This window comes from Erinaceus europaeus, chromosome 1, assembly GCF_950295315.1.
Source record: "Erinaceus europaeus chromosome 1, mEriEur2.1, whole genome shotgun sequence".
NCBI lineage: Eukaryota > Metazoa > Chordata > Mammalia > Eulipotyphla > Erinaceidae > Erinaceus > Erinaceus europaeus.
In genome coordinates this window covers 42,677,910-42,704,895 of record NC_080162.1, presented here as the reverse complement: position 1 = coordinate 42,704,895, position 26,986 = coordinate 42,677,910, and the positions used below count along the sequence as shown (strand labels likewise).

Genomic DNA, 26,986 nt, shown 5'->3' with positions numbered 1-26,986 from the left:
ACAACAAGGGCAACAAAAAGGGGAAAATAGCCTCCAGAAGCAGTGGATTCGTAGTGTATACACCCTGCAGGCAGCCCCCCCACAATAAACCTGGAGGCAAAAAAAAAAGGTTTAAAATATATGTGGCAATCTCAACTTTTATAAACAGTGAGTATGAATATATCTGGGAGAAGCAGATGAGCTAAAGTGGCGTGAAAAGTAGCTACAGAGAAAAGAATCATTCTAGCAAAATCATTAGCTCTAAATGATTTATAAACCTTTAATCAATTCTTAGCTGAAGTCAACTCTCTTTCTACCAACAGTCTTTACCACAGAGAACAACACATTCTAGCCAGTACTGTCCTTGGAAATCCAGCTGATTCAAACTCAGTGATATCTGGGCTAAGAAAATTAGGATTTTTAACAGGGTCTTTGAAGTTTTGTCAGTATTTATTTTGGAAAATTATACATGCTTTTTTTTTTTTTGCCTCCAAGGTTATTGCTGGGGGTCTGTGCTTTCACCTCAGATCCACTGTTCCTGGAGGCTTTTTTTCCCCTTTTGTTGCCCTTATTGTTTTAATGTTGTGGTTATTATTATTGTTATTGCTGTAGTTGTTGTTGGATAGGATAGAGAGAAATGGAGAGAGGATGGGAAGACAGAGAGGGAGAGAGAAAGACACCTGCAGACTTATTTCACCGCTTGTGAAGCAATCCCCCTGTAGGTGGGGAGCCAGGGGCTTGAACCAGGATCCTTATGCCAGACCTTGTGCTTCACACTCTGGGCACTTAACCTGCTGTGCTACCGACCGACTCCCTAGACATACTTTTGAAGGAGCACAACTGAAAACAAACTCAGTTATTTCCCTTTCTTGAGGCTTACAATTTACCCCCAAAAGCACAGGATAGCATTTTTGTGATGGAGATAATGCTTTTAGGAGGGTCTAACTCAGTGCCTGGCATGAAGTATGTAATCAACATTAATTCTACTCCCTCCATAGAAAAACTCTATTCCAATTGTAGTTTGTTCACCTGTCTATTCATTTAGTATACATTTTATTTTCCAAGCACGCACCATGTGTTAACACATGGTTTCTAGGTCTGGGAAAGAGAATGACCAGATTTATTTAAAAATTTTAAAAAAGAGATAAATCCAGTTCAATTTTATACTAAGGTATGCATCGTATAATTATGTTCCATGCAATAATTGGAGTATGTTTATACTAGCAAGAAGCATTGTATGTATATATCTAAAATTCAAATTTGGACGGGGTGGATAGTATGATGGTTATACAAAAAGATTCTTGTGCCTTAGGTTCTGAAGTCTCAGGTTTAATCCCCCCTGTACCACCATAAATAAATAAATAAATAAAAATAAGATTCAAATTTAATTGGGTAGTCTACATTTTATCTGGTGATACAACTAGCAATTGAACAGGGATGAAGACAGGCGACTTCCAAGCTCCTATACAGCTTTATAGTGTCTCTAATCTCACATCCTTACAAGAGCCATTTCCCATCTGGAAGCTGCCCAGTGGGCAAACCTGGGGACAGAATGAGTGATTTTCTCTTTATAAGTACATTCACACACTGGGGGCCCATTAGTCAGTGTGATACTCGTTGTTATTGAAACTCTATGTCCATGTATTACTACTCTGGACTTCATGTTTTTGGTAAGTGTGTGCAAAATGACAAGTCCCGTGTCTTTTTTTTTTTTTTAACTCTGTGCCTCTGGCCTCAAGCATGATGCTGGAAACTAGTAAATACTCAATAAAACAAATAAACAACAACAACAAGAAAACCAACTTTAGGAAAGAATAGGTGAATGTGTAAACAGTTATATTTACATCAGACAATACCAAACCACCATGGCTCAGCAACAAAAGATATATACACCTTAAGAAAGACTGAATATATAAAGAAAATCATATTCCCAGAATGCAGAGATATTATGGCTAAAGAATGATCTTTTATTTTAAAATGTTGTATGAAGTTACTCAAAACAAAATAAAGACTTTAAAAAAAGAGAGAGGGGGAGACGGAGTGTGAGAGAAACCATAATCCTATAAACAATACTAATGGGTTCTTTGAAAGTTATCCCTAATATAATAGACAAGAATAAGTCCAAGTACTGATTTAACTAATAAGTAATATAATAAAATATGACTTCTAATAGTTATCCAAAACAATAATAAGGATAATGGAGTAATATGGTATAAACAAATAACAAATAATTAAGAGCCATTTATTGTCATTACTGACTGTCATACAATTGAAACACTCAGAAGGAATATCACAAGAATCCACAAAAGGATCGATTCAGAGCAGTGCAAGGGACATGGTATCTACAATAGAAAATCATTCTGTGGTATTGACTCCTGTTTCTCCAGCTGAGAAAGAGGAAACAAAAAGTAGATATCTATAGAATATGTCTCAATTACACTAAAATTTTTAAAAAAGAAGAAAATAAAGGGAAAAGAGAGAGAGAAGTTGTATTGCATTTTCCCATTGAGCATACAATTAGCCAGGACTTCAAACTTCTTTTCTTCCTGGTTCACTAGTTGTCATCTTGGGACCTGGGTAGACTGGTGGCTGTCATATCACAGCTTATCACATGAGCATTCTTTCAGTTACTGTCAGTGTTCAGATCGGTAGGCGGGAAAAGTCTCTGTTCGATGAAGCTTCAGAGGGCTGGTGACATCTTTTGCAAAAAATAATTTGAAAACAGCAGTTATATTTAAAGAAACTCCATGATCAAATTAGTAACACATTTCTCTTTTTAAATATCTATATATTAAATATTTATTCCTTTTGTTGCCCTTGTTGTTTTATTGTTGTTGTTATTGATGTCATCATTGTTGGATAGGACAGAGAGAAATGGAGAGAGGAAGGGAAGACAGAGAGGGAGAGGGAAAGATAAGACACCTGCAGACCTGCTTCACCGTTTGTGAAGCGACTCCCCTGCAGGTGGGGACCCTGGGGTTCAAACTGGGATCCTTATTCCAGTCCTTGCACTTTGCGCCATGTGAGCTTAACCCGCTACGCTACTGCCCAACTCCTTAACAAATTACTATATAACTTAAGTGACTAATAAACAACAAGCATTCTTTCCTTCAAAGGTCACTCACATTAACATGCAAAAAAGTCAGCAGAGATTTGTATGATTAAGATTATTTGCATGAAGTCTTTGAATTGAGTACAGCCCTACCAGTTACTTCCTTCCTTGATTTTCCATCTTCATCAACTACTGTAGTGAGGTATCCAATGGAAATTAGAAATCATAAGGCTGTGGAAACTTTGGATTAGGATACTCTTTGGGAAGCTGATCAGAAATAAATCAATATTATAGTTACATCTAGAGCATCTTGTTGTAAAGGAGGATTTCTTAAAATCCATTTAGTATGGGGGGAGGAGTGGGGTTCAGGTCCTGGAGCATGAAGGCAGAGGAGGACCTAGTGGGGGTTGAATTGTTATGTGGAAAATGTTACACTTGTTCAAACTACTGTATTTTACTGTTGACTGTAAACCATTAATCCCTCAATAAAGAAATTTTTAAAAATCCACTTAGCCTTCATTATTTAGATTTTTATTCTAAACCAAGAAAAGTTAAGAAAGTCAGGAAAACACCAAGCAAAGTCATCGTTAGCCTCTTCTGTGACATTAGGCCTTCTGTATAAAGGGTAAACTATTTGAGGATTTGCAGACTATGTGGTCTTACCACAACAATTCACCTCTACTATCTGTAGCACAAGATCCACCATAGTTAGTAAATGACAAGCAGAAATAGGTGATGCAACACAGTTCTATGCTTAAGGACCTGCACAAGGACAGGGGTTCAAGTCCTGTTCCCCACCTGCAGAGGGGATACTTCACAAGCAGTGAAACAGGTCAGCAGGTGTCTATCTTTCTCCCTATTGCCCCCTACTCTCTCAATTTCTCTGTGTCCTATGAATTTTTTTTAAGAGGAAAAATGGCTGCCAGGAGTTGTAGATTCACAGTGCTGGCATAACAACCCTGGAAGAAAAAGGGAAAAAAAAAAAAAGGCCAGGCAGTGGCGCACTTGGTTAGGTGCGTACATTACAGTGAAATGCACAGGGATCCAGGTTCAAGACCCTGGTCCCCACCCGCAGGGAGAAAAGCTTCATGAGTGGTGAAGTAGGGCTGCTGTCTCTCTCCCTCTTTATCTTCTCCTCTCAATTTCTCTCTGTCTCTATACAATAATAAATAAATAAATAAAACATTAAAAAATTAAAAGAAAAAAAACTGGTCAAAAAATAGACAACCACTAGATAGCCAGTTGTCAGAATTCCTTGATTTTATATTTAAAAAAAAAAACAAAACAAAACAAACCTAGAGGCTGTACTGCCACCTGCTGGTTTAGTGTTAAAACAAGGGGAACAAATCCTGATGGGTTGCAGGACTCTGCTGACCTACCCCTGCACAATTGTAGTAACCCTAGTTACTACACACTGGGTCAAGCTGACACAATACAGAGACAGAATTTCAGCTAAGTGAAATTCCCAAACAAATTAGTGTAGGTATCGTATTTGTCCTGAGACTTTAAGCTTATGACCTACCACACTGCCATCAACAGCCTCCACCAGAGGCTTGAACTTAAGTGATAACTTTTATTCATTTCCCACTTCAATGAAACCGGGAGAAAACATGTGCTTTAAGGGTTCCCTAATCATGAAATCTTAGATAATTTACTAAGGACACAGCTCCAAAGGAAAACCAAAAGGGAAATTATGGTTGCAGACATTTAGGGATCTCAAATGTAAACCATAAGCAAACATTGTTGCCATTCATAGTTACTGATGTTTATTTGAAGTCATAGATATTAAACTATCTCAAAACACTAGAATTCATTTTTTCCAGCCTTCCACTCATTCTGAAACTGCATTCTCTCCAGTTCTCCCAGTGCACATGCACGCACAAACATACAGTACTTACACTAATGGATTTGCATATCCTAAGTGAAAACATTCATATAACTTCATTATAGTTTGATACAATTTCCCACAGGAAACAGGAAACACACTAACAATATTATGCAAAATCATTGGGTAAGTGCAAATATATCATTTTACCATCAACTGTAGCTGCCTAGATTCTATGTATCTGAGGGGGAAAAAAAGTCACCGGCAGCATTCACTGACGATTAAGATGAAATGAAAACACCTGCATTTTCTATCACACTGAATCATAAAATCTTTCTGGAATGATTGGAATGTTTATTGACTTCAAGTCAAGATTGACTTTCTTCCCTGTTCCCCATGTTTTTGCAGTTCACAAAAAAGTTAAAAATTGATACTAAACTGAAGAATTCTTCTGGGCTCAGACCTAAACTGGGCAGGTCATAAAGTATCAGGAACAGTTTGTTTATATTTAAATTACTGTAAACATACCAAAACAATGTCAACTACTCTCTTCCCTTGTAAAACCGAGACAAACTGGCTCTAAATTCTGCTGTTGCATGTCCTACCAGAGGTGACTGCCCTTCTTTAAAAGAGGGCTGCTTATACTTAAGGTTCCACAGGAGCCCCACTTCCTGCCTGCCTACTTGACTCTGTAGCAGTTCCTATACTGTGCCTATAGACACAGTAATTTGAGGTCCCTGTTTGTCATCTTTTGCCATCCACTCAAATTTCCATGTATTATGTGCCAACTGCTTCACATTCAATATATGTGACTGCATTAGAAACAAAACTGAAAAACCAAGACTAAATTCTGCCAAGGAACTACCTGCTCCAAGAATCTCTCCTTATTCATGTAAGCCATATACGCTGGGACTCAGTTATTGAAAAAGTTATTTCCAATGGCCGGGTGGTGGTGCACCTAGCTGAGTGCACATGTTACAATGTGCAAGGACCCAGGTCCGAAGCCCCAGTCCCAACTTTCAGGGGGAAAGCTCTGCAAGTGGTGAATTACTTTTGCAGGTGTCTCTCTGTCTCTCTCCCTTTCTATCTTCTCCTTCCCTCTTGATTTCTTGCTATTTCTATCTAATAAAGATAATAAAACAATTAAAGAGTTATTTCCATCACATGGTCCATGACTTTGAATACTCAGTAGCAGGATTTCCTCCTATAGATAAGACTATGTAATTAAAGAAAGAATCGTCCTGAGCTGAGAATCAGAACACTGAAGTTCTAACATTGGGCCCTCCATGTAATCATGTACATGCCTTTGACTTCTGATGGTCTCAGATTCTGCCACCATCCCAGTGCAAAAGATAGTTATGCTCCTGCTGACTCAGACTGCTAGTAGAGGATCAAATGAAGCAATATAAGAAGTTTGGTAGACTGTGATTTAAACATTTAGTGTTAGTGTTGGATTTCCTAAAATTATCATTAGTCAAATCTGATATATTTATCAGTACTTTTTTTTTCTTGGTTTTGTTATGAAACAGGACACAGTTTTGGAACTGTCATCCATGCCAATTCCAGTGGAAGGGTTCTGAATGTTTTTGAGGAGTGGAGCACCTTTGGTGTAAAGGTAAAGATTTCTGAGATAAAAACTTGGAGGAAGTAAAGGAATAAGAGAAGAGCTTGGCTCTAAAGTCGTGCAAATGCCCAGTTGTCTCCTCTGTTGCATATATAGCCATGTTGCTCTCTTTCACTTCTGCCCTAAGGCCTTTACACATGCTGATCTCGTATGAGGAATGCTTTTTCCCTAGTTCTCAATGCAGCTGCCTCTTTTCAGATTCCATAATTTAAAGTTAATGCTATAGTATTCCATAGCTACCCACCTGAAGAAGTCCTTTTATCAACATCCCAGCCAAGCTACCACCTGCCCCGTTCTGTTATAAGCACATAATTTTCAATGTGTCATGTATGATGTTGAAGACAATACATTTAATTATTGCCTTCGATTTTTCTTCACACTCACCTCTAGAAAGGGCAGAAACACAACTGTTTCATAGTCCAGTGTGTCTCTATCATCTAGCACAGAGTTTGACAAAAACCAAAAGCTCAATAAACATTTATCAGAAGAATAATTGGATATATGAACAAGACATGCAACTCTCAACTACTTATACAGGTAATTGTGGTCATATAATTAACAGTTTCTCGGTTTCTTAGCTGAAAATGACAGTAAAATACTCAGATGGCTCTTTTGAGGACTAAATGTGCTCATGAATGTTAAATACCTCGTGCAAAGTCTCATACATAGAAACTTTCCATTAATGGCAAATTTTATAAAGATATGCAGTGACTGTGTCATATGACCTTTATGAAAAATAAATCTAGCACTTCACCACTGGCATGTTTATGTTTTTTTACATATGAAAAAGGAGAAGTTTCACATTCAAATAAATTCATAGAACTCTAGTTTAAACAGATTGAACATCTCAGAACCTTGAAAATACTGATCGACCATTTGAATCTCCAAAAGGAGAATTTAACATGTAACATTTTCCCCAAAACTTCTTTAATTTATTTGGAGGCATGATGGTGATATCTACTAGGGTTAATACTCCACCAAACATAATTACAGAAATGATAATAATGCTGCAATTATTACATGCAGTGAATTCTTATGAAGATAGTGTACTCAAAATGTTCATGCCTAATGTTTCTCTTTAGAAAATGTGTTAAAGGGAGTTGGGCGGGTTAATTGCACAGCGGGTTAAGTGCACGTGGTGCGAAACTCAGGCTTCAGGATCCTGGCTTGCCACCTGCAAGGGAGTGGCTTCACAAGTAGGGAAGCAGGTCTGCAGGTGCCTTTGGCTCCCCCTCTCTGTCTTCCCCTCCTCTCTCCATTTCTCTCTGTCCTATCCAACAACAATGACATCAATAACCACAACAATGTCAAACAACAAGGGCAACAAAAGGGAAAATAAATAAATAAATATAAAAAAAGAAAATGTCAACACAGTTTTCATAAATTTTTTCATGTGTTTATCCTGCACAAGTCTAACTGTATAAGAGAATTTCTACATAAAAACTGGGTAAAGAGGAGCAAAAAAGCAGATTAAATGTGTCAGAAAATTCCTCTCTGAGAAATAGTAATAATGTGTTAATTCTCAAAGAAACCAGCAGGTGGCTCTGTAGGACTAAATTTAGGGAGGAAGTGAACTTACTCTCTCCTCAGTTGCATAAATTTCCTTACAAGAGTAACTTCCAGATTTGACATCAATCAGTCTGAGGTAGGTAAAAATAAAATTGGACAGAAGAATTGAAACTCATTAAAACAATAAATCAAGTGCTATCCAAATTTATGCACACAGGCCAGGATATGTTTATTTTGCCTAATTTCATTTTTATCCCGCAGGGGTAAGAAAAAAGGAAGAAGAGATGAAATTGTTCCATTTACCTGTCACATAACTAAAACACCTCTGATAAGCAAATTATTTAAGGTACTCTGCAAATACATTTTAAAAGGTTTATTTATTTCATAAAAGAGACAGTGGTTAGAATATTAGGTATATACACTAGCCTGCCAAGCCACCATCCTGGTGGTGGGATAGTGAGATAGTGCTATTCCACCCCCCCCCCACCTCACCCCCACATGGGGCCTCACATCTGCGGGATTCCAATGACCTGAGGAAATTTTCCCTTTTTATGTCAGGTCTCTATCTGCAATAGAGACAAAGACAAAAAAAGAGATAATGAGAGGAAGTCTCCACAGTATTTTTGCAGTGCCATGGAGTCAATAACACACGGGTTCTTTCATGGGATATATACAGGGTAAACTATCTCCTGGCTCTGCGAATAATTTTTTGATGTGACAAGTTTACTGGTAAACCTAACTTTATGCTACAGATAGGATACAAGTTGAAAATGAGTATTGGTGAGACTATAAAACAACCCACAATATAAAGTGGATAAACTAAATGTGGACAAAAGGACTCAGAATATACAAGGGCAAGGAAATAGCTCAGTGAGTTTTGATGCAAATTAAGTATAAAAATAAAATAAATTTCTAGGTATTACTAGCAGGTAACAAAACTAAGGGCAAATACATTTGATAAAATTGATGGTGATCAAAACATAAAGCAAAAATAAAAGGATTGGACAGGGTCAGTTAAATATCTCACTTGGATAGCGAGCTGTGTATGACCTATGTTTGAGCCTGGCCACCATCATATTGAATGAAGCTTCAGTATTGTGATGTCTCTCTCCTTTTCCCTCTTTTTCTTCCTCTCCCTAAAAATATGGGGGACCAGGATCTAGCAGAGGTAACTTTTTTTTTATGCCAGAAACCCCAGAGGTCAAAAATTTTATCCCTAGCATCACTATATGCTAGAGTTGAACAGTGCTTATCGTTTTCTGTTTCTGCTCTCTCATAAAGATCAGTAAGTCTTAAAAAAAAAAAAAAAAAAAGTATTGGGCCAGCAAGATAGCTCACCAGGAAGGCACTTGTTTTGCCATGAACATAAGCCAGGTTAGAGTCTGATATCCATTGCACTTGGGGAAGTTTTGGTAGGTTGGTATCTTTTTCTCTCTTACTCTGTCTCTTTCTTTCTATCTGAAAAAGTTAGCCCCAGAGTGGTGCTGCCCCAATGACAAAAAAAAAAAAAAAAAAAAAGAAAGAAAGAATGAATGAATGAGCCAGGCACATCTGATAGAGCACACACACTGCAGTACACAGGGACTTGGCTTAAGCTCCAGGTCCCTCAGTGCAGTGGGGGAAGCCTCATAAGGGGTGAAGCAGTGCTATAGGTGTGTGTGTCTCTGTCTCCTCTATCTTTCCCTTTTTTCTCAGCTTCTCTCTGTCTCTATCCAAGGTAAATAAAAATACAGTAAAGTGAGAAAAAATAAGAAAAAAAAACTCCTAAAATTTTTGAAGCATATGTCAAATGTTCATGGGATAGCTACTTCTTGCAAGGCCCTGAGTGGAGAAAAAAGAAGCCTAAAATAAGACCATCTCCTTGCCTGACTTAGTATTATTGCTTCTTGGAAGAGCTAATCCTGAATATACTAGACACACAATCAAATAGGAAGTGAAAATTATAATAAAGTCAGTGGAGGAGACTGTTACATCTTCATCTTATGACTACCCACAAAGAGTTCCCCATCAGCAATGATAAGAATCTTGGAGAGTTTGTGGAAATAAGCCAAGGTCATGATAACATTTTGGGAATAGGAAATAAATGATTAGCAGTATAGCCTCAAATAAAAACTGGGTGTCAGTGTGTAGAAAGCAGACATTTATGACCAAAAAAAAAAAAACAGTTCCCTTGCAGTCAACTCATTCATTCTGATAGTCATGCATTCTGCAGATGTCTGTATTAAAACAAGGCAATCTAGGGGATGCTTTTGACCCCCATCAGGGAAAAGTACTTTAGAAAATTTTCCCACATAGGAATACTCAGCGATTTACAAAATAAATATGCACAGGGCAGAGGTAGATAGCATAATGGTTATGCAAAGAAACTCTCATTTCTGAGGCTCCAGAGTCCCAGGTTCAATCCCCTGCACTGCCATAAGCCACAGCTGAGCAAGTGCTCTAGTAAAAAATAAATAAATAAATAAAACAAAATATATATGCACACACTATTCTTATACCCTATAAAGCCAAAACAAACAAAAATGGGTGCATTTGACAGGATAAGAGAATTTTGAAATAGAACTTCAAATTCTACCTGTTGTCTTCCTATGAACCATTCTCTGTCCTGCCTTTCTGAAAGAGGGGCTTCTTACAAATTTCTTAGTCATTAATTAGTAAAGGTAAGGGTAAGGCCTCACCTTCAGAACTCCTGAGTCTGTGGATCTGGAGAGGGGTCTGAAAGTCTGATTTCCTGGAAGTTCCCAAGGAATGTTAATGCTATTAGGCACCAAACCACTAGAACATTTCTGGAAACATGGGCTTCAGACTCTTTGCTACAAGTTCCTATGACTCAGCATATTCTACCTCTTAAGACCTATAGTCTCTGGAGCTGGCAGCCCAAGAACATGCAGATGAAACAATTTCCCCAGAACACAGAGATAGAGAAAGTACACAGAGCAGAAGATCCTGACAGAAGGAAGGAGGGACAGAAGGAATCAACAAGACTGCAGTAGTAGGAAGGCAAGCTTCTTTCAAAGGAGTGGGAGTGGGGATGTTACCAAGCGACAACTCAGTCTACCTGCCTTGTCCCCATCTTGTCCCTACTAGTTCCCCCTTACCTTGCAGGCGATAGAGCTGCCCAGTGCTGTGCTGCCTTGTGATATGCTGCCAGTAGGCACTGCGGGGCAGGGGCACCATGGTGCTCAAGGAGGCGGCCCGCTCACTCATCTTCATCTGGAGCTGCATCAGAGAGATGGTCAGCAATGTTAGGTCAGAAAGACCTGACTGAGGGACTTGAGAGACCCAGAACTTGGTTGCGAATGTATTTACCCCTCAGGAAGATTCAGCCCATGTTGTAGGATTTACCTATGATGGAAGACAGCTGTGACACTTTCTCCTCTTATGTGGGATTATGTCATTATCACCACACACTGAGAATATTATTAATTAAAATGCATTTAAGGGCAGGGGTAGATAGCATAATGGTTATACAAACAGACTGTCATGCCTGAGGCTTCGATGTCCCAGGTTCAATCCCCTGCACCACCATAAACCAGAGTTGATCAGTGCTCTGGTAAAAATAAAAATTAAATTAAATTAAATTAAAAAAATGCATTTAATGCTCAACAATTTGTTTGGCTTCGTATGTTAACTCTCTTTTCAGTCACCAGGTTCCAGATGCCATCAGGATGCTGGCCAGGCTTCCCTGGATTGAAGATCCCACCAATGTGTCCTGGAGCTCAGCTTCCCCAGAGACACACCCTACTAGGGAAAGAGAGAGGCAGGCTGGGAGTATGGACCGACCAGTCAATGTCCATGTTCAGTGGGGAAGCAATTACAGAAGCCAGACCTTCTACCTTCTGCAACCCACAATGACCCTGGGTCCATGCTCCCAGAGGGATGGAGAATGGGAAAGCTATCAGGGGAGGGGGTGGGATATGGAGATTGGGTGGTGGGAATTGTGTGAAGTTGTACCCCTCCTACCTTATGTTTTTGTTCATTAATCCTTTCTTAAATAAAAAACCCTAAGGTTTTGTTAATTAATCCTTTCTTAAATAAAAAATAAAAAATGCATTTAAAACACCTAAATTATTAGATAACATAGTTTGGTCTTTCATGCCTTAAATGTACTAAGAGCTCTGACATGAGCCTACAGTTGGACAAGCTCATCTAATACAAAGCATCTTTAATACTAAAGTGTTAAACACCTCATGGAATTTATTGAATGTTGAATATGAAAAACAGAATGGTTGGGTGGGCTCTCAACACTATTATATAAGCCTATGATTTTTTGAAGTCATGATGGGATGCAAAAAACCCAAACTCATTCTCTTCCAAATGTTGACAATACAACACACTCGACAGTGTCAGTCATTTCCTCTCATGATCCCAGAGCTGCCCATCGTCATGACTGTGTCTCACTACCTTGGAAACAGACCAGAATTCAAAGCGCAATTTCTCCTTAATATGTATGGCTTTGTGAATATTGCTATAGAGTAAAACAAAAAACAAAAACAAGCAAAGAAACTACCCTTAAATTGAACCACCTTAAGTTTTGCTTTGCTTATTGTGACATCCTCAGAGTTTAGAACATTTCTGACACATAGTAGGTACACAGTTAAACACTTATGGACTTGAAGGTTTGAGGTTACTTCTGGAGTTATTGAGACTGAAGCCTTTTTTGAAACAATGACAGGAAAAGATGCCACCCAGGACAGTATTCAGAGGGAAATGTCAAGAGAATGAGTGAGAGTCTTGCCAAGCTCCACTGGGACCCTGTACTCACCTGAACCCAGGGCACAGCTGTGGAATTCTCAAATACACTCTCTAATACTCCTTTTCAGTTTAAGCTGAGTGAGTTTAGATATTCTATCACTAGCTTCAAAAAAAAAAAGTCTATTTGCTCCTACAGGTGTTTCATTTTTGTTCTGCTCCTAAGAAAGGGGAAGGGGTAGCCTGTGAACTCAGACTGCTAAGAGTATCATTCTCAAAAACACAGTTTAAGTCCAAGAACAAAAACAAACTTTATGATGACTCTTTAGTCACTGTCAGGCAACCCCATCATCTAGGGCCATAGTCCTGGGACTCCCACACAGACATGATGGGCCTAGATCTCAAATAGATCCCTCTCTCCATTGTCACTGGTCATCTCCATCAGGAACAACATAATGGACTCCTTTGAGGTCCCCAAAGGACCTTGCCCTCAATGTGGATCAACAATGGTAGAGAACGTTCCATCCTCTGAAGGGGGGTTGGATAACATACTCTGCTCCACTTGAGGAAGATAGGTCCTGAAGTTGGGGCAGCTTGGAACGTTCCTACTCATGACCACAGAATGTGAGCTCAGACTTTCAGGGATGCAGATGTTACACAGGCTCCTAAGCTGAATATGGGCCCCAGATCAAATTGATGGGGTTTACAGTCAACAATATGTATACACCTTTCCCATATTTGGGAGTTACTCTCTTCCCTGATCCAGCTTTCTAGACCTTTTTTACAGCCATGATATTATCTCCCCAAACAACTTGGGTCTACCTGCATATCAGATGTCAGGCTCAGGAAAAAACTTAGTATAGTCCTGGGCCCTTTGGAATAAACCTAAAATAGATCTATTAGCTATCTTCAAAACAGAGACCCTAAATCTTCATCTGCAATATTCTTGACTTTAGGTTCATGCTTATTCAACAATCTGTTTGTCTTTATATGTTAACTCCTTTTCAGCCACCAGGTTCCAGATACTACCATGATACCAGCCAGACTTCCCTGGGGTGATGTCCCCACCAATGTGTCCTGGAATCCTGCCCCTTCCCCCACGAGAGCCCTGCCACACTAGGGCAAGAGAGAGACAGGCTGGGAGTATGGATCGACCTGCCAATGCCCATGTTCAGTGGGGAAGCAATTACAGAAGCCAGACCTTCCATCTTCTGCACCCCATAATGACCCTGGGTCCATACTTCCAGAGAGTTAAAGAATAAGAAAGCAATCAGGGGAGGGATGTGATATAGAGTTCTGGTGGTGGTAACCATGTGGAATTGTGCCCATCTTATTCTATATTTGTGTCAGTGTTTCCATTTTACAAATAAAAAAAAGTTTTAAGTAATCCCAGATCTTAGATCGCAGTTAATGGTCTATCTGGCCACACTGGAGAAACCCACCTTAGGAGGGAAGTTTTAGGAGAAGATGGCCAAGTAGGATGGGTAGATGTTAGGTAGGAGGAAGTGAATGAAGCAAGGTATGCAGAAAGGAGTGTGAATGCAAGATGAGAGTGTTGTCTGAGCAACTCTATAGGCACTCTTTCATGTAAGTGTAGGTCTGGATAACCACAGTCATGATACAGTTTTTTTTATTATAATTGGAATAATTAATATCTAATATTTTATTTTCTGTGTTACTTGAATATTAACCCCACCCATCTTATTAAAATGCACACAGTGATACACAGACACATTGGAATATTGTTTGCAGTTATGGAAAACTGAAGGCAATTCACTTTCAATCAATCAGGACTTGGTTAGCTATACACAGACAGGATGGAATGCTTGGCAACTGCAAACCAGAGGAAGGCAAATTCCTAGCAGCTAAAGAGAAAACATCTTATGATACTGTATTATTAAGGAAGCAGTGAAGTGTAGACCAATATGCCTAGTGGGGTGCCATTTTAATTGCTCAGATACGCAGATATGAAGCAATAGTATAAAAAACCTACCCATTTAGATTATATGAAAGTTTGGGAACAAGATACCCTGCTTAGTGCTTGCATAACATAATCTGGGTATGGGAAAAACTGAAGGATATTATAAAGCACTGCAATGCCCATTCGATGATGTTTGAAAAAGGAAAATTCCATATTAGATATATCTCACTGTCACAGCAGTTAGACATAATTTCTATTCATTCACACAATAAGTCAAAATAACATGGAGTTTCATACCCCGGAGACCAAAACTTATTATAGTTGATATAAGAATCAACTTGTACAGTATCCAGTCAGCTTCCCCAGAGACACACCCTACTAGGGAAAGAGAGAGGCAGACTGGGAGTATGGACCAACTAGTCAATGCCCATATTCAGTGGGGAAGCAATTACAGAAGCCAGACCTTCTACCTTCTGCAACCCTCAACGACCCTGGGTCCATGCTCCCAGAGGGATAGAGAATGGGAAAGCTATCAGGGGAGGGGGTGGGTTATGGAGATTGGGTGGTGGGAATTGTGTGGAGTTATACCCCTCCTACCTTATGGTTTTGTTAATTAATCCTTTCTTAAATAAAATAAAATAAAAAAAGATAGAAAAAGAATCAATTTGAAAAAAGTCTGTGACAATTAACTCCTAAAATAGCTTAATTTATCCATATTGTATTTACAGAAAATGAATCGAATTCCCTGTCCATAGCACAATAGCACAATTATCAGTTTCCCTTAGGTAACATAACAATGAACTATTTTTCCCCTAAATATGTCCTATTAAATCTAAAGTGTAAAAACTTGAGAACAAAGTGAGTGGAAAAGTTCTGTGGCTATTTCTCTATTTCTGTATACATGAATCAACATAACCTATTTACTAGTGATTTCTGGTGACATTTCAAGTTACATGTAATGCATGACAGTAAAAGGAGAAAAGAACTGAATTGTCAAAATAGTGATTATTTGATATTCCTAAGTAGAGATTATATGCAATATGGGAAGACTGAATACAAGGAAATCACTTGAGAAGCAACCATTAATTCAAATTATCCTATGGATTAATGTGAATATATTTATACAATTCAGCATAAGATGAGAGTCTATTTTTAGTATGTTTACTTAAGAAAAAGAATGAAATGACACCAGTATCATGTTTCACAGAGAATACTACAAAGCCTGACTCTATTTCATACTCTACTGTTTGAATGGAGACACAATTTTTCTTTTTTTGAGTGTCTTAACTTCATTTTCCTGATCTTCAATGAGAAGATCCAACATTCATTTTCATGTCATGGATACGCTCCACCTCCTTACATACAATAAGTAGATGGAATAATAAAATGTGAACAAATAACTTGGCTTTTCTTTTCTTTCTTTCATTTTACACACACACACACACACACACACACACACCATTTGTAAAATGGAAACACTGACAAGACCATAGGATAAAAGGGGGTATAATTCCACACAATTCCCACCACCAAAACTCTGTGTCCCATCCCCTCCTCTGATAGCTTTCCTATTCTTTAACCCTCTGGTAGTCAGAACCCAGGGTTATTAGGAGGTGCAGAAGGTGGAAGGTCTGGCTTCTGTAATTGTTTCCCCACTGATCATGGGCATTGACAGGTCAATCCATACTCCCAGTCTGTGCAGACATAATTTTTTGAAAAGAGCATTTTATTTGTCTTTGGAAAACAGTGTTGAGAAAAACCTTTAGTCCTGCAACAATATATGAATTCTCTAGGGGTGAGAAGAATTGGGGTGTGGCAGGAGGTCAATTGGTAGACAGTCCAACTGGAAGATTGAATGCTTTCTCCACATTATTTTTGTCATAACACTAACTCTGAAGTTTACTGGTGTTTAAGGTACATCATTGTAAAAAAGCAAGAAGCTAATGCTGATTTTTTAGAGTTTGAGTTTATGGATAAGTTAAAATTTGGTTACCATCAGTAACTTGAGAGGAATGTTGTCTTCTTCCTTTCTTTAAAAAAAAAAAAGAAATATTTACTTCTGCACCCCATAATGATCCTGGGTCCATACTCCCAGAGGGATAAAGAATAGGAAAGCTTCCAATGGAGGGGGTGGGATGGAGAACTCTAGTGGTGGGAAGTTTGTGGAACTTGCCTTTAGATCTGGAAATGGACACTTTTTACCTCCATGCCTATACCTGGAATATAATGAGACATATTTTGCATGGTGACATCTAAAAGACTTACCTGAATGCATGTAGTGAAACCTATAAGCTTTTAAAGGGGATGAAAAAGATACCGAAGAGAGGGCCTTAGGAGGCATCATGGCATTTTTTCCCCCTTTGCATTGGCCAATGCTTACTTTCAAATAACTGATTTTTCCTCAGCACAAATGAGGTTGTGAGCTTTTGTGGACGGTGGGCAGATGAGCCAGCGATGCTTAGTCTGACTATTTTACAACCAAAATTAAAAAGGGAATATGGATCATCATCTATAAAACATTTGCTTGGTTTAGTCTCTATGGCCTACATCACCCACAACCCTACCCTTCTTCAATATCCTTTTGTGGCTCCCCCAGTATCCTCAGATAAATGGAAAATTTATTATAATTGAGGTTTCAAACTTTGCCACCCCACTAATCTCATGCTTCACCACGATCCAAATAATAATCTTCAGTTCAGCCAATCCCAACCATAGTGTTATGTAAATATCTGTGATACAGCTCCGAGTGTTACAAAATGTTACACTCCAAGGTGTTACAGATCTAGGGTGCAGCAGCTCCAAAGGACAAGATTGAGGCTGAGACCGGTTATGATAGCAGAATCTAGATGGCTCCTACCATGCTAGACTGACTGCATGGTTTTGGAAAACCGCTTATATTCCCATTAAACTGTGCACAGAATGAGCTGATTGGTTACTGGGTGGTCTTGGAAAAGGTACATTTCGATTGGTTACAAGGTGCATCAGTCAGGTGTGTGCAGGTACAAGGGTAAGCTACAAATGGATTGGTTTCATTGTGGGTCCCTGCAAATGAAAAGGGGAAGTGGCTACATTCCATGTTCAATCCTGGCCTCCAAGGTGCAATTGGACACAAAATGAAAGAGACAATCTCATCAGTTGTACTCTAGTGACCTAGGTTTGCTGAAACACAGGCATGGAGGATTCACCTGTGTGTCCACTGTGGAATTCTTACTTGAGGGACTTTTCATTTCAATAGTAAATAGTACATAGCATATCTCAATGCCATGCGAACACTATGCCCTATTCCTGAGGGGTCATCCATTTCTCACTTGGTCATCTTTTCAGGATTCCTCCTGGAACTCACTTCCTGTCTATATTTTCCATTCATCTATCTGATATTTTCACTATGACCTCAGGTTATTCCATTAGATCTCTCACAGTACAATTTCTACTCTGGTCATTCCTTGCCTTTGTGGTATTATTAAACTAAGCCATCTCCTACCACAATTATGAATTCCTAGAAAGCAGTGATTACATCTTCATTGCAGACCCTAGCACCTCACTAGCATTTTTGTAGGCTTAATAGATGTAAGATATATGAGAATAAATAAATCAGTCCAGCATTTGCCCGAATATCAGGGAATCCATTTTCAGAAATAAATCCTAGCCATTCAAGCAAATAAGAAGCATTGTTAGACCAAAGCTGAATGAATTCCCACTGAAGCTTCATGCCCAGGTTAAATAAAGGTGGCTGTCTTTGTTTGTGGGGGACTTAGTAGCAATACCACTTCATTCAACTTGGTCATTCAAGTGATGAGATGTATGTACTCAGAGAATGAGCTGCTTTTGTGCATATACACAATTTGCTATGACAGCCCAAGGAAGAGAAATTCAGTTTTCATTCACCCATTTATCCATTCATTCATTCATTCATTCATTCTATTTAGCAGTGATAGCCTAAGATCCCACTGGGAAAAAAAGAAAGAAAAGACTTCCTTAAAGTGAAACAACTATTTTTTTGTACTTTACCACTCAAACTTTCCTCCTAAACAGCAGGGACATGTGTAGTCTCTCATTCCAAGCCTAAGTAAGATCTAATGCCAGGCAGTAGAACTGTAAAGTGACATTTCCAATCTGGACATCTAAAAAACAATGGAAGGTGATTTCCATAAAACAACCAATTTAGGCATTTTAAAAACAATAGGTAATTCACAGGAGAGCAACTAGCCCTTAGCAACTCCAGGGATATGGACACTAGAGAAAAAATTCAATGGCCTGCAGGCTCAAAAATAGACACTAGCAAGAAAAATTTAAAAGGACCGCCAGCACACCAACCTCCACACCTCAAAACAATGAGGTGATTAATATAAGGACTTGGGATAGACTTGAGACTGCTTAGAGGAGGGATATGGAAAACATTTAAATGGGAGTAAAAAAAAAAAAAGGTGGGGTCCAGATGGTTAAGGGCAAGCACAAGGAACCGAGCAAAGATCCTGGTGTAGCCCCTAGCTCCCCACCTACAGGAGTGTCACTTCACAAACGGTGAAGCAGGTCTCCAGGTGTCTTATTTCCCCCCCACCATCGTCTTCCCTCCTTTCTTGATTTCTCTCTGTCCTATCCAACAACAACAATAACAACAAAGGCAACAAAATGGAAAAAATGGCCTCCAGGAGCAGTGGACTCAGTGCAGGCACCAAGCCTCAATGATAATGTGGAGGCAAAAAAAAAAAAGAAAAAAAAAAAAGGTCTTGGGTGAGGTAGATTTGATATGGGATGGAATATTCCTACTTCTCATTGTGCAGAAGGCGGAAGGTCTGGCTTTTGTAATTACTTCTCCACTGAGCATGGGCATTAGCAGGTCAATCCATACTCCCAGCCTGTCTCTCTCTTTCCCTAGTGGGGCAGGGCTCTGGGGAAGCAGGGTTCCAGGACTCATTGGTGGGGTCGTCTGCCCAGAGAGGCCCAGTTGGCATCATGCTAGCATCTGGAACCTGGTGGCTGAAAAAAGAGTTAACATATAAAGCCAAACAAAGTGTTGAGTAATCATGAACTTGAAGCCAAGAATATTCAGATGAAGATTTGGGGTCTTTGTTTTATAGATAGTTAATAGGCCTATTTTAGTTATATTCCAAAGGGCCCATGACTATACTAGTTTTTTCCTGAGCCTGACCTCTGATATGTAGGTGGACCCAAGTTATTGTGTGGGGAGCTTATGTCATGGCTGGAAAAAGGGCTAGAAAGCTGTATTAAGGAAGAGAGTTGCTCCCAAATATGGGAAAGGTATATAAATATTGTTGACTATAAGCCCCATCAATTTGATCTGGGGCCCATATTCAGCTTAGGAGTCTATGTGACCTCTCCATCCCTTTAGGTCTGAGCTCACATTCTGTGGTCATGAGTAGGAATGTTCCAAGCTGTCCCAACTTCGTCACCCATCTTCCTCAGGTAGTAAATAGAGTATGTTATCCAGCCTCCCTTTGGAGGAAGACCTACTATTTTTTAGCACTTTTCCATGGTGAACATGAATCTTATTCGGATACCACTGTTTACTATGCCTTCCTCTAATAGTTGCTCTATGTTACATAGTTTTCCTCTATTACTCCCATTGCTGTCCCCACTTAAGCCAAGTTATTTAGAGAGAACATCTGAAGCTGTGTAAGTTACTCAGCACTGCTAGGTCTTTTAATGTATATAAGTAGTCGTATAATTTACTGATAATCCTATGACTGCTCCTTTTATTAATCTCCCTTATGCCTGTTTGATTATTTGATTCACCTCTGAAATGCCAAGAGAGCAAAATGATGTCCTTTATGCCCCCAACACAGTCATTTGGCTGCAAATAATATGACACTTAGACTGGAGTGACTTCTGGTCAAAGCATGATCCTTTGCCACTCTTACAGTAATAAGCACAGACAAATCCTCTAAACAGTTTCAATACTCATAAAGAGGGATGTACCCATTGTCAAAGCCCTCTCACCACTGAGATAGGCACATTATATTGACCCTCCTACAAGAGAACAAATCTAACAAGTACTACTAAATAGTTTGTGAAAGAGAAAAGAAAAATTGCCTTCTACACCTGTAACCATGTTTTATTTCTGCTTTCCTCATCTGAGCTGAATGACACTGGTTTACTGCCTGTAAAATTCTTTCAAGAGTGTGGGAAAAGTAATTCATTCAAGAGTGGGAGACATCTCAGAGCATTGGTGTAGATGTGATTTTTCTATGCTACATTGTCCTCCAGATTGCAAATGCTTCTACAGCAGAGTATGTATCAATAACTGTTTGCTGTGCCAGTCAGTCAAGAGTTCCATATGTCCTGCTTGTGACATCAGTCTGGATTCATTCAGAAAAGAGCACAAATTATGACAATGGTAAACAGATTAGTAGTTCAAGACCTAATTTCACCCTCAACAGACTCCTAAACTTCTAGCACATTGCTCCTTAAAGTAATTCAAATTAAGGAGAGGGTGTCTCAGTCAATAAAAACCTCTGCATATGCAAATCATATGTTAATTTCCCATTCACTCCACCTGGCCCCAGAGGCATAGAATCAAGGACAGTTTAGAGGATATGATTCAGCAGTAAGTTGGAAGCTATGTCTATGCCTGAATATTTTCTTGACCTGAAAGACTAACAAAGTTCATACAAATTTGACACTATTCTCAGTTTATATGTATATACTCACCAACTTATTTTCTGTGGATATTTAAAACACCAAATGAGTGCTAATTTGAATCAGAAGAGACAATTCAGTTTGAGAAAGAAAATGTAAAACTGCTCTATAACAACCAGTAATTTCTTTGTCTTCTCACTCAGCTCCATCCATGTTCACTGACATTCTCTACTTGGCTTTCTGACATTGATTTCATATTCTGCTCACTCTTGTGAAAATAACAACACAAAAAAATATGTTCCTCCTGTGCTTTTTGGACATGGGTCAGTGGTTCTACAAGGTGTGGCAAATGTAGGAATTATTAGAAAGCTCATTAAAATGCAGATTTCTGGCTTGCATTCCAAGTTTCTGGGAACAAGTTCCAGAAATTTGCACTTCTCCCATGTTTTCAGATAAGTGCAATTGTATCAGTTCAGGAATCACTTTGAGAACAACTGTGTAATGTTATCTGTCACCATAGGAATTGGCACTTGGAGAAAATCATCTTCTGTTGATATAATGGCAAGAGTACAAACTTGAAAGGCAGAAAACTGAGGCTAAAGTTTGGAATCTAAAACTTTTCTGACTCTGGGCTAGCTATTTAACCTCCCTTTTGGTGCTTGATATTTTAAGTTCAAAGGAAGAAGAAAGGAAAAAAAAAAAAAAGCTCCTGCTTTTAGTTAAATCCAAAGAGCACGTAAGACTCATTGTGGGGTTCCATAAATGTGAGCATTATTTGTAATTAGTCCACTATCAAAGTACTACTTATAGCAAGAATCTGAGCAAAGTCTTGACAGGAACTAAAGGTGTTGTAAACAGAACTTGGGAAAGTAACATACCATGTTACTACTTTCAAGAAGCGCTTATATGATATGTAGTTTATTTTGAGCTGAAAAAAAGTAGGCTTTAAGTACACTCCAAAATCATTGCATCCCCCAGTCTCCCTCATAGAAGGAATGATAGATTTTGTTTTGATTTTTTAGATAGAGACAGAGGGGATAAGAGAGAAAGAATGAGACAAAGAGACCACAGCACTGAAGACTTCCTTCAGTGCTGGGTGGATGGGCTTGAGCACTGAAGCTGGCTTGAGCATATAGCAAAAAAAGTGAGCATAGACTTAACAGTGTTTTTCTTTTTTTCTGATTTGTTTAAAATTATTTATTTATTTATTTTTTGTTGCCCTTGTTTCCATTGTTGTAGTAGTTATTATTGTTGTTAATGTCATTGTTGTTGAATAGGACAGAGAGAAATGGAGAGAGGAGGCGAAGACAGAGGGGGAGAGAAAGACACCTGCAGACCTGCTTCACTGCTTGTGAAGCGACTCCCCTGCAGGTGGGGAGCCAGGGGCTCCAACCAGGATCCTTATGCTGGTCCTTGCGCATTGCGCCACGTGCGCTTAACCCATTGTGCTACAGCCCAACTCCCCTGATTTTTTATTATTTATTTACTTTTATATAGAGATAGAAACTGGGGGGGGGTGATATAGATAGGGAGGTAGGTGAGAGAGAGATGGAGAGACAGAGAGACATCTAATACTGCTTCACCAGTGGTGAAGCTCTCCCCTTATCCCCATCAAGTGGAGACTAGGGCCTTGAACCTGGTCTCAGTTCTTTCTAAAAGGAACTGATTGCATACCCTTTCCTATAATTGACTACCACTTCTAGATCCTCTCTTCTCCATGAAGGCCCAGTTTTGAGTATAAAGTAATTACTTTTCGGTAATACGGGGACTTATATTTAAGGGCGTTCTTTCCATGTATATAATTATTAAAATATAAATATTCTCCTTCATTAACCTGTTAGTGTGTTTGGAATATGAGTCCCAAAAGAGAAAGGAAATTTCTTTTCCCAGCACTCCAAGAGACGTTCACATTTTTTAAATCTAAATTTTATTTGACTACATTGCTCATTTGAAGGTAGATGTATAAAAATATTAACAAATAAACACCACTAACAAGAAAGCCACACATAAAATCAAATAAATAAATATACTTAGAGATTATATTTAGTCATGTAGTTGACAGCATTTAGTATCAGTAGATATACACAAATTAAATGAGTAAGCTGAATGAATTTCTTACTAGAGGGTGGAACGGATAAAAAAGGTAAGATAAAAACATTCTTGAGGGGAGTCCAGCAGTAGTGCCGCAGGTTAAGCGAAGGTGGCACAAAGTGCAAGGACCGGCATAAGGATCCCAGTTGGAGCCCAGGCTCCCCACCTGCAGGGGAGTCGCTTCACAAGCGTTGAAGCAGGTCTGCAGGTGTCTATCTTTCTCTCCCCCTCTCTGTCTTCCCCTCCTCTCTCCATTTCTTTCTGTCCTATCCAACAACGACGACAATAGTAACTACAACAATAAAACAACAAGGAAAACAAAAAGGGAATAAATAAATATTAAAAAAATAAAATTAAATTAAAAAAAAAAAAAACTCTTGAGTCTGGCCATGACCAAACCTTACTCTATCTCTTTCAGCCCCTCAACAAAAAGAAAACAATAAAAAATAAATTCAAAATTCAAAGTACTTTTAACACACTAATATGTCTCCTTCCAGTTTTTATGTGCATAAAATATATAATATATATTATATATTATAATATAAATATATAATATATATAATATAAATATACAATATATATTTAATTCAAGCCACAAGATAGTAAGTGGACTGTCATACTAATCTCTTTTTCATTTAACACCTTAAGAACATATCTTAGTATTCTCATATACCATCATCTTCTATGTCTGCATTTTTGCACATTATTTTACTATATCACATCTCACTTGTTAATTTCCCTGACTGTTTTTTAAAGTTTAATCTAATTTATCTTTCTTAAAATTAAAAAAAAATATTATTAGCAATTTAACAATGATCAACAAGATTATGGGATAAAAGGGGTACAATTCATATGGTTCATACTACCAGAGTTTCATATCCTGTCCCCTCCATTGGAAGATTCCCTGTTCTTTAACCTTCTGTGTGTATGGGCCAAAGATCTTTATGGGGTACAAAAGGTAGAAGGTCTGGCTTCTGTAATTGTTTTTCCACTGGACATGGGCATTGGTGGGTCAATCCATGCCCCCAGCCTGTTTCTTTCTTTCTCTAATGGGGTAGGGCTCTGAGGAGGTGGGGTTCCAGGACACATTGAAATCATCTGCCCAGGAAAGTCATAGTAGCATCTGCACCTTGGTGGATGAAAAGCATTAAGATATAAAGGAGAACAAATTGTTTAATAATCAGGAACAAAAAGGTAAGAATATAACAGATGAGATTTGGGGTCTTATGCTGGAAGAAGCTAGGAAGTCTATTTTAGTTATTTTGCAAGGGACCCATGACTTTACTAACTTTTGCCTGAGCCCAGCAGCTAGCATGCCGGTTGGCTAAAAGTATTATCTGGGAAGATTGTGTCAGAGTCCCTAACCATTCTTACTTTATCAGGCAAAAATGAAATGAAATTATGATTAATTCTGCCTTATATCACATTTTTTTCCAAACCACTTTTTTTTTTTTTTTTTTGTCTCTAGGGTTATGGCTGGGGCTTCAGTGCCAGTACCATGAATCCACAGTACTTCTGGTGGCCATGTTTTCATTTTATTAGATAGGACAGAGAGAAATTGAGAGGGAAAGGGAGATTGAGAGGGAGAGAGACATCTGCAGACCTGCTTCAATATTTGTGAAGTGACCCCTTCCCCCCACCTTCGCAGGTGGGAAGCTGGGGCTCCAACCAGGATACTTATGAGGGTCCTTGCACTTCATACTATGAGTGCTTAATCCAATGCACCACTGCCCAGTCCCCTAAACCACAATTTTGATTCTGGAAATCACTATGTCAACAATTATTCCACTTGCCAGTTTTTAAGTGACTTTTAAAATTTGATTTTAATTTACAGTCAAATTAAATTTTAGACTAAGAATCTAATCAAGAATCACTTTTAAATGTTACTACACTAGAAAAGTAGATGAGCTGGTCATATTATTTTTAAACTTAAAATAGTTTCACTTTCATACAGGGTATATTTACCTAACTGACTAATCTATAGCTACTAAATAGGAAGTAGTAGGTCACTGTGGCATGAAATAAAACAGCTCTAAAACCAAGGGGCTATAGTAATTTGTCCTCATGCTTATATGAACTATACCTCTTATAGAGGTGGGTTTAAATACAAGCCAGTCACAACTCTCTGATGCAGATCTGTAACTTCTACTCCTCAGATTTGTGCACCTAACCTCAAACTCCTCACTTCCATCTATATGCATAATAGACATTTTATTCCACAGGTAACCAACCAAACTATTTTTCTTCATCTTTGATTCCCTCAGTTGGTCTTCTTCTAGGTAAATGTTTTCTGCAATCTATTGTTCTGCTTGAAGAAGAAAAAAAGCTAGACAGAAAACTAAACCCCTGAGACTACCTTGCTTACTCTACTTTACAAGAGCACAGTTATCAGCAAATTTTATTGTTCCAGTCTTCAGAATTGAGAATACAGGACTTCTCCTTCCAGCCTAATACATTTCACTATCACTAACCCAGATGCCTAAATGACTTGAAATAATCCTAACCTGCTTTACTGCCAATATTCCTATCTTCCGTATTCTAAGAGTCATTAATTAATATTTGTCACTACCAGGGTTTCACTGCACCAGTTCAACTTTCAGAAAAGAAGAAAGAGACTACAAGGTAGTACTCCTATGTGGTGTGTGGGAGGAGCTTGAACATGGGCCAAGTGCATAGCAAAGCAGGTGCTCTCCTAGGCAACCTATCTTGCTTTCCCTTACTTGTGATTTTTCCTAAAGAACTGCCAAGGTGATCCGTTCAAAAGCAATGTCAGCTTATCTCATCTTTTTAAAATACCTCCCAAGGAGATACAAAAAAAAAATCCAGGGTCCTTACTCCTCACTATATCTATGAAGTTATATATATAGTATCAATATCTAGCTCCCAGTTAACTTCTAGATTACCTTCACAACCTTGATTCTCATTTCATCTGCTTAAATTCAGGACATTATTGTGCTTGAACAAGTAATGTACAGAACTGACTTGGGGCCTTCCAGTCTTCCCTCTGGAACAATTAACTATTAGGGACTATCAAGGCTCTCTCCTCACTTCTAGCAGGTCTTTCAGAATATCATCTGGTCAAAGCAATAAATCCCCATCACCCTCTCATCCCTCACACTGCTGTCTCTTTCATGCCATCATCAATTTTTTCAGACACTTAAATGTTGATTTTTGTTGTTGTTGATAAACCCCATGAAGGTAAGGCTGAATTTCTCTCTATTTCCTATAATAGGATCTAACACAAAGTGGGCACTCATTATCTGCAGAATAGATGCATGTATTAATAAAGAGATATTTTTAATCTATGATTTGACATAATAGTTTGGAAGAACACAAAAGAAGCTGATAGATTAATTTCTCTTGGGAACCTGAAATGACTGAGTGTGGGAGAGAGATTTACATTACACCCTAAATACTTTTGCCTGTAATTCTCACTTTATACCATGTACAAGTCAAGTCTTTTAAGCCAAAAGCCTTATTATAAACTTAGTGTATATTAAAGAGAAATCATAACTAACTTGCACATATACTATTTACAATTTAAAGAATTTGGTGACTATAGGACACTGAAGATTATGAGAGGATAAATCACTCTTCCAAAAAACAAGTTCACAGAGAAGTCTACCTTCATACACTGTAGTTTAGTAGAATTCTTCCTCATCTCCGAACTCTTTTATCTTCTCCATGCAAACTTAC

General features: G+C 38.5%; 1 protein-coding gene across 1 annotated transcript in view; it reads right to left on the bottom strand.

Moving 5' to 3' along the window:
• Positions 1–1,798: 1,798 nt before the first annotated feature.
• DOK5 (docking protein 5) overlaps positions 1,799–26,986 on the bottom strand; it is a 186,759-nt gene continuing 161,571 nt past the window's right edge. Inside the window, exons 7-8 of the mRNA XM_007532952.3 lie at positions 11,088–11,208; positions 1,799–2,677 (exon numbers count right to left, since the gene is read on the bottom strand). Of these exons, the coding sequence (XP_007533014.1) occupies positions 2,613–2,677; positions 11,088–11,208 (186 nt within the window). The 3' untranslated portion in view covers positions 1,799–2,612. The remainder of the gene's footprint in view (positions 2,678–11,087; positions 11,209–26,986) is intronic.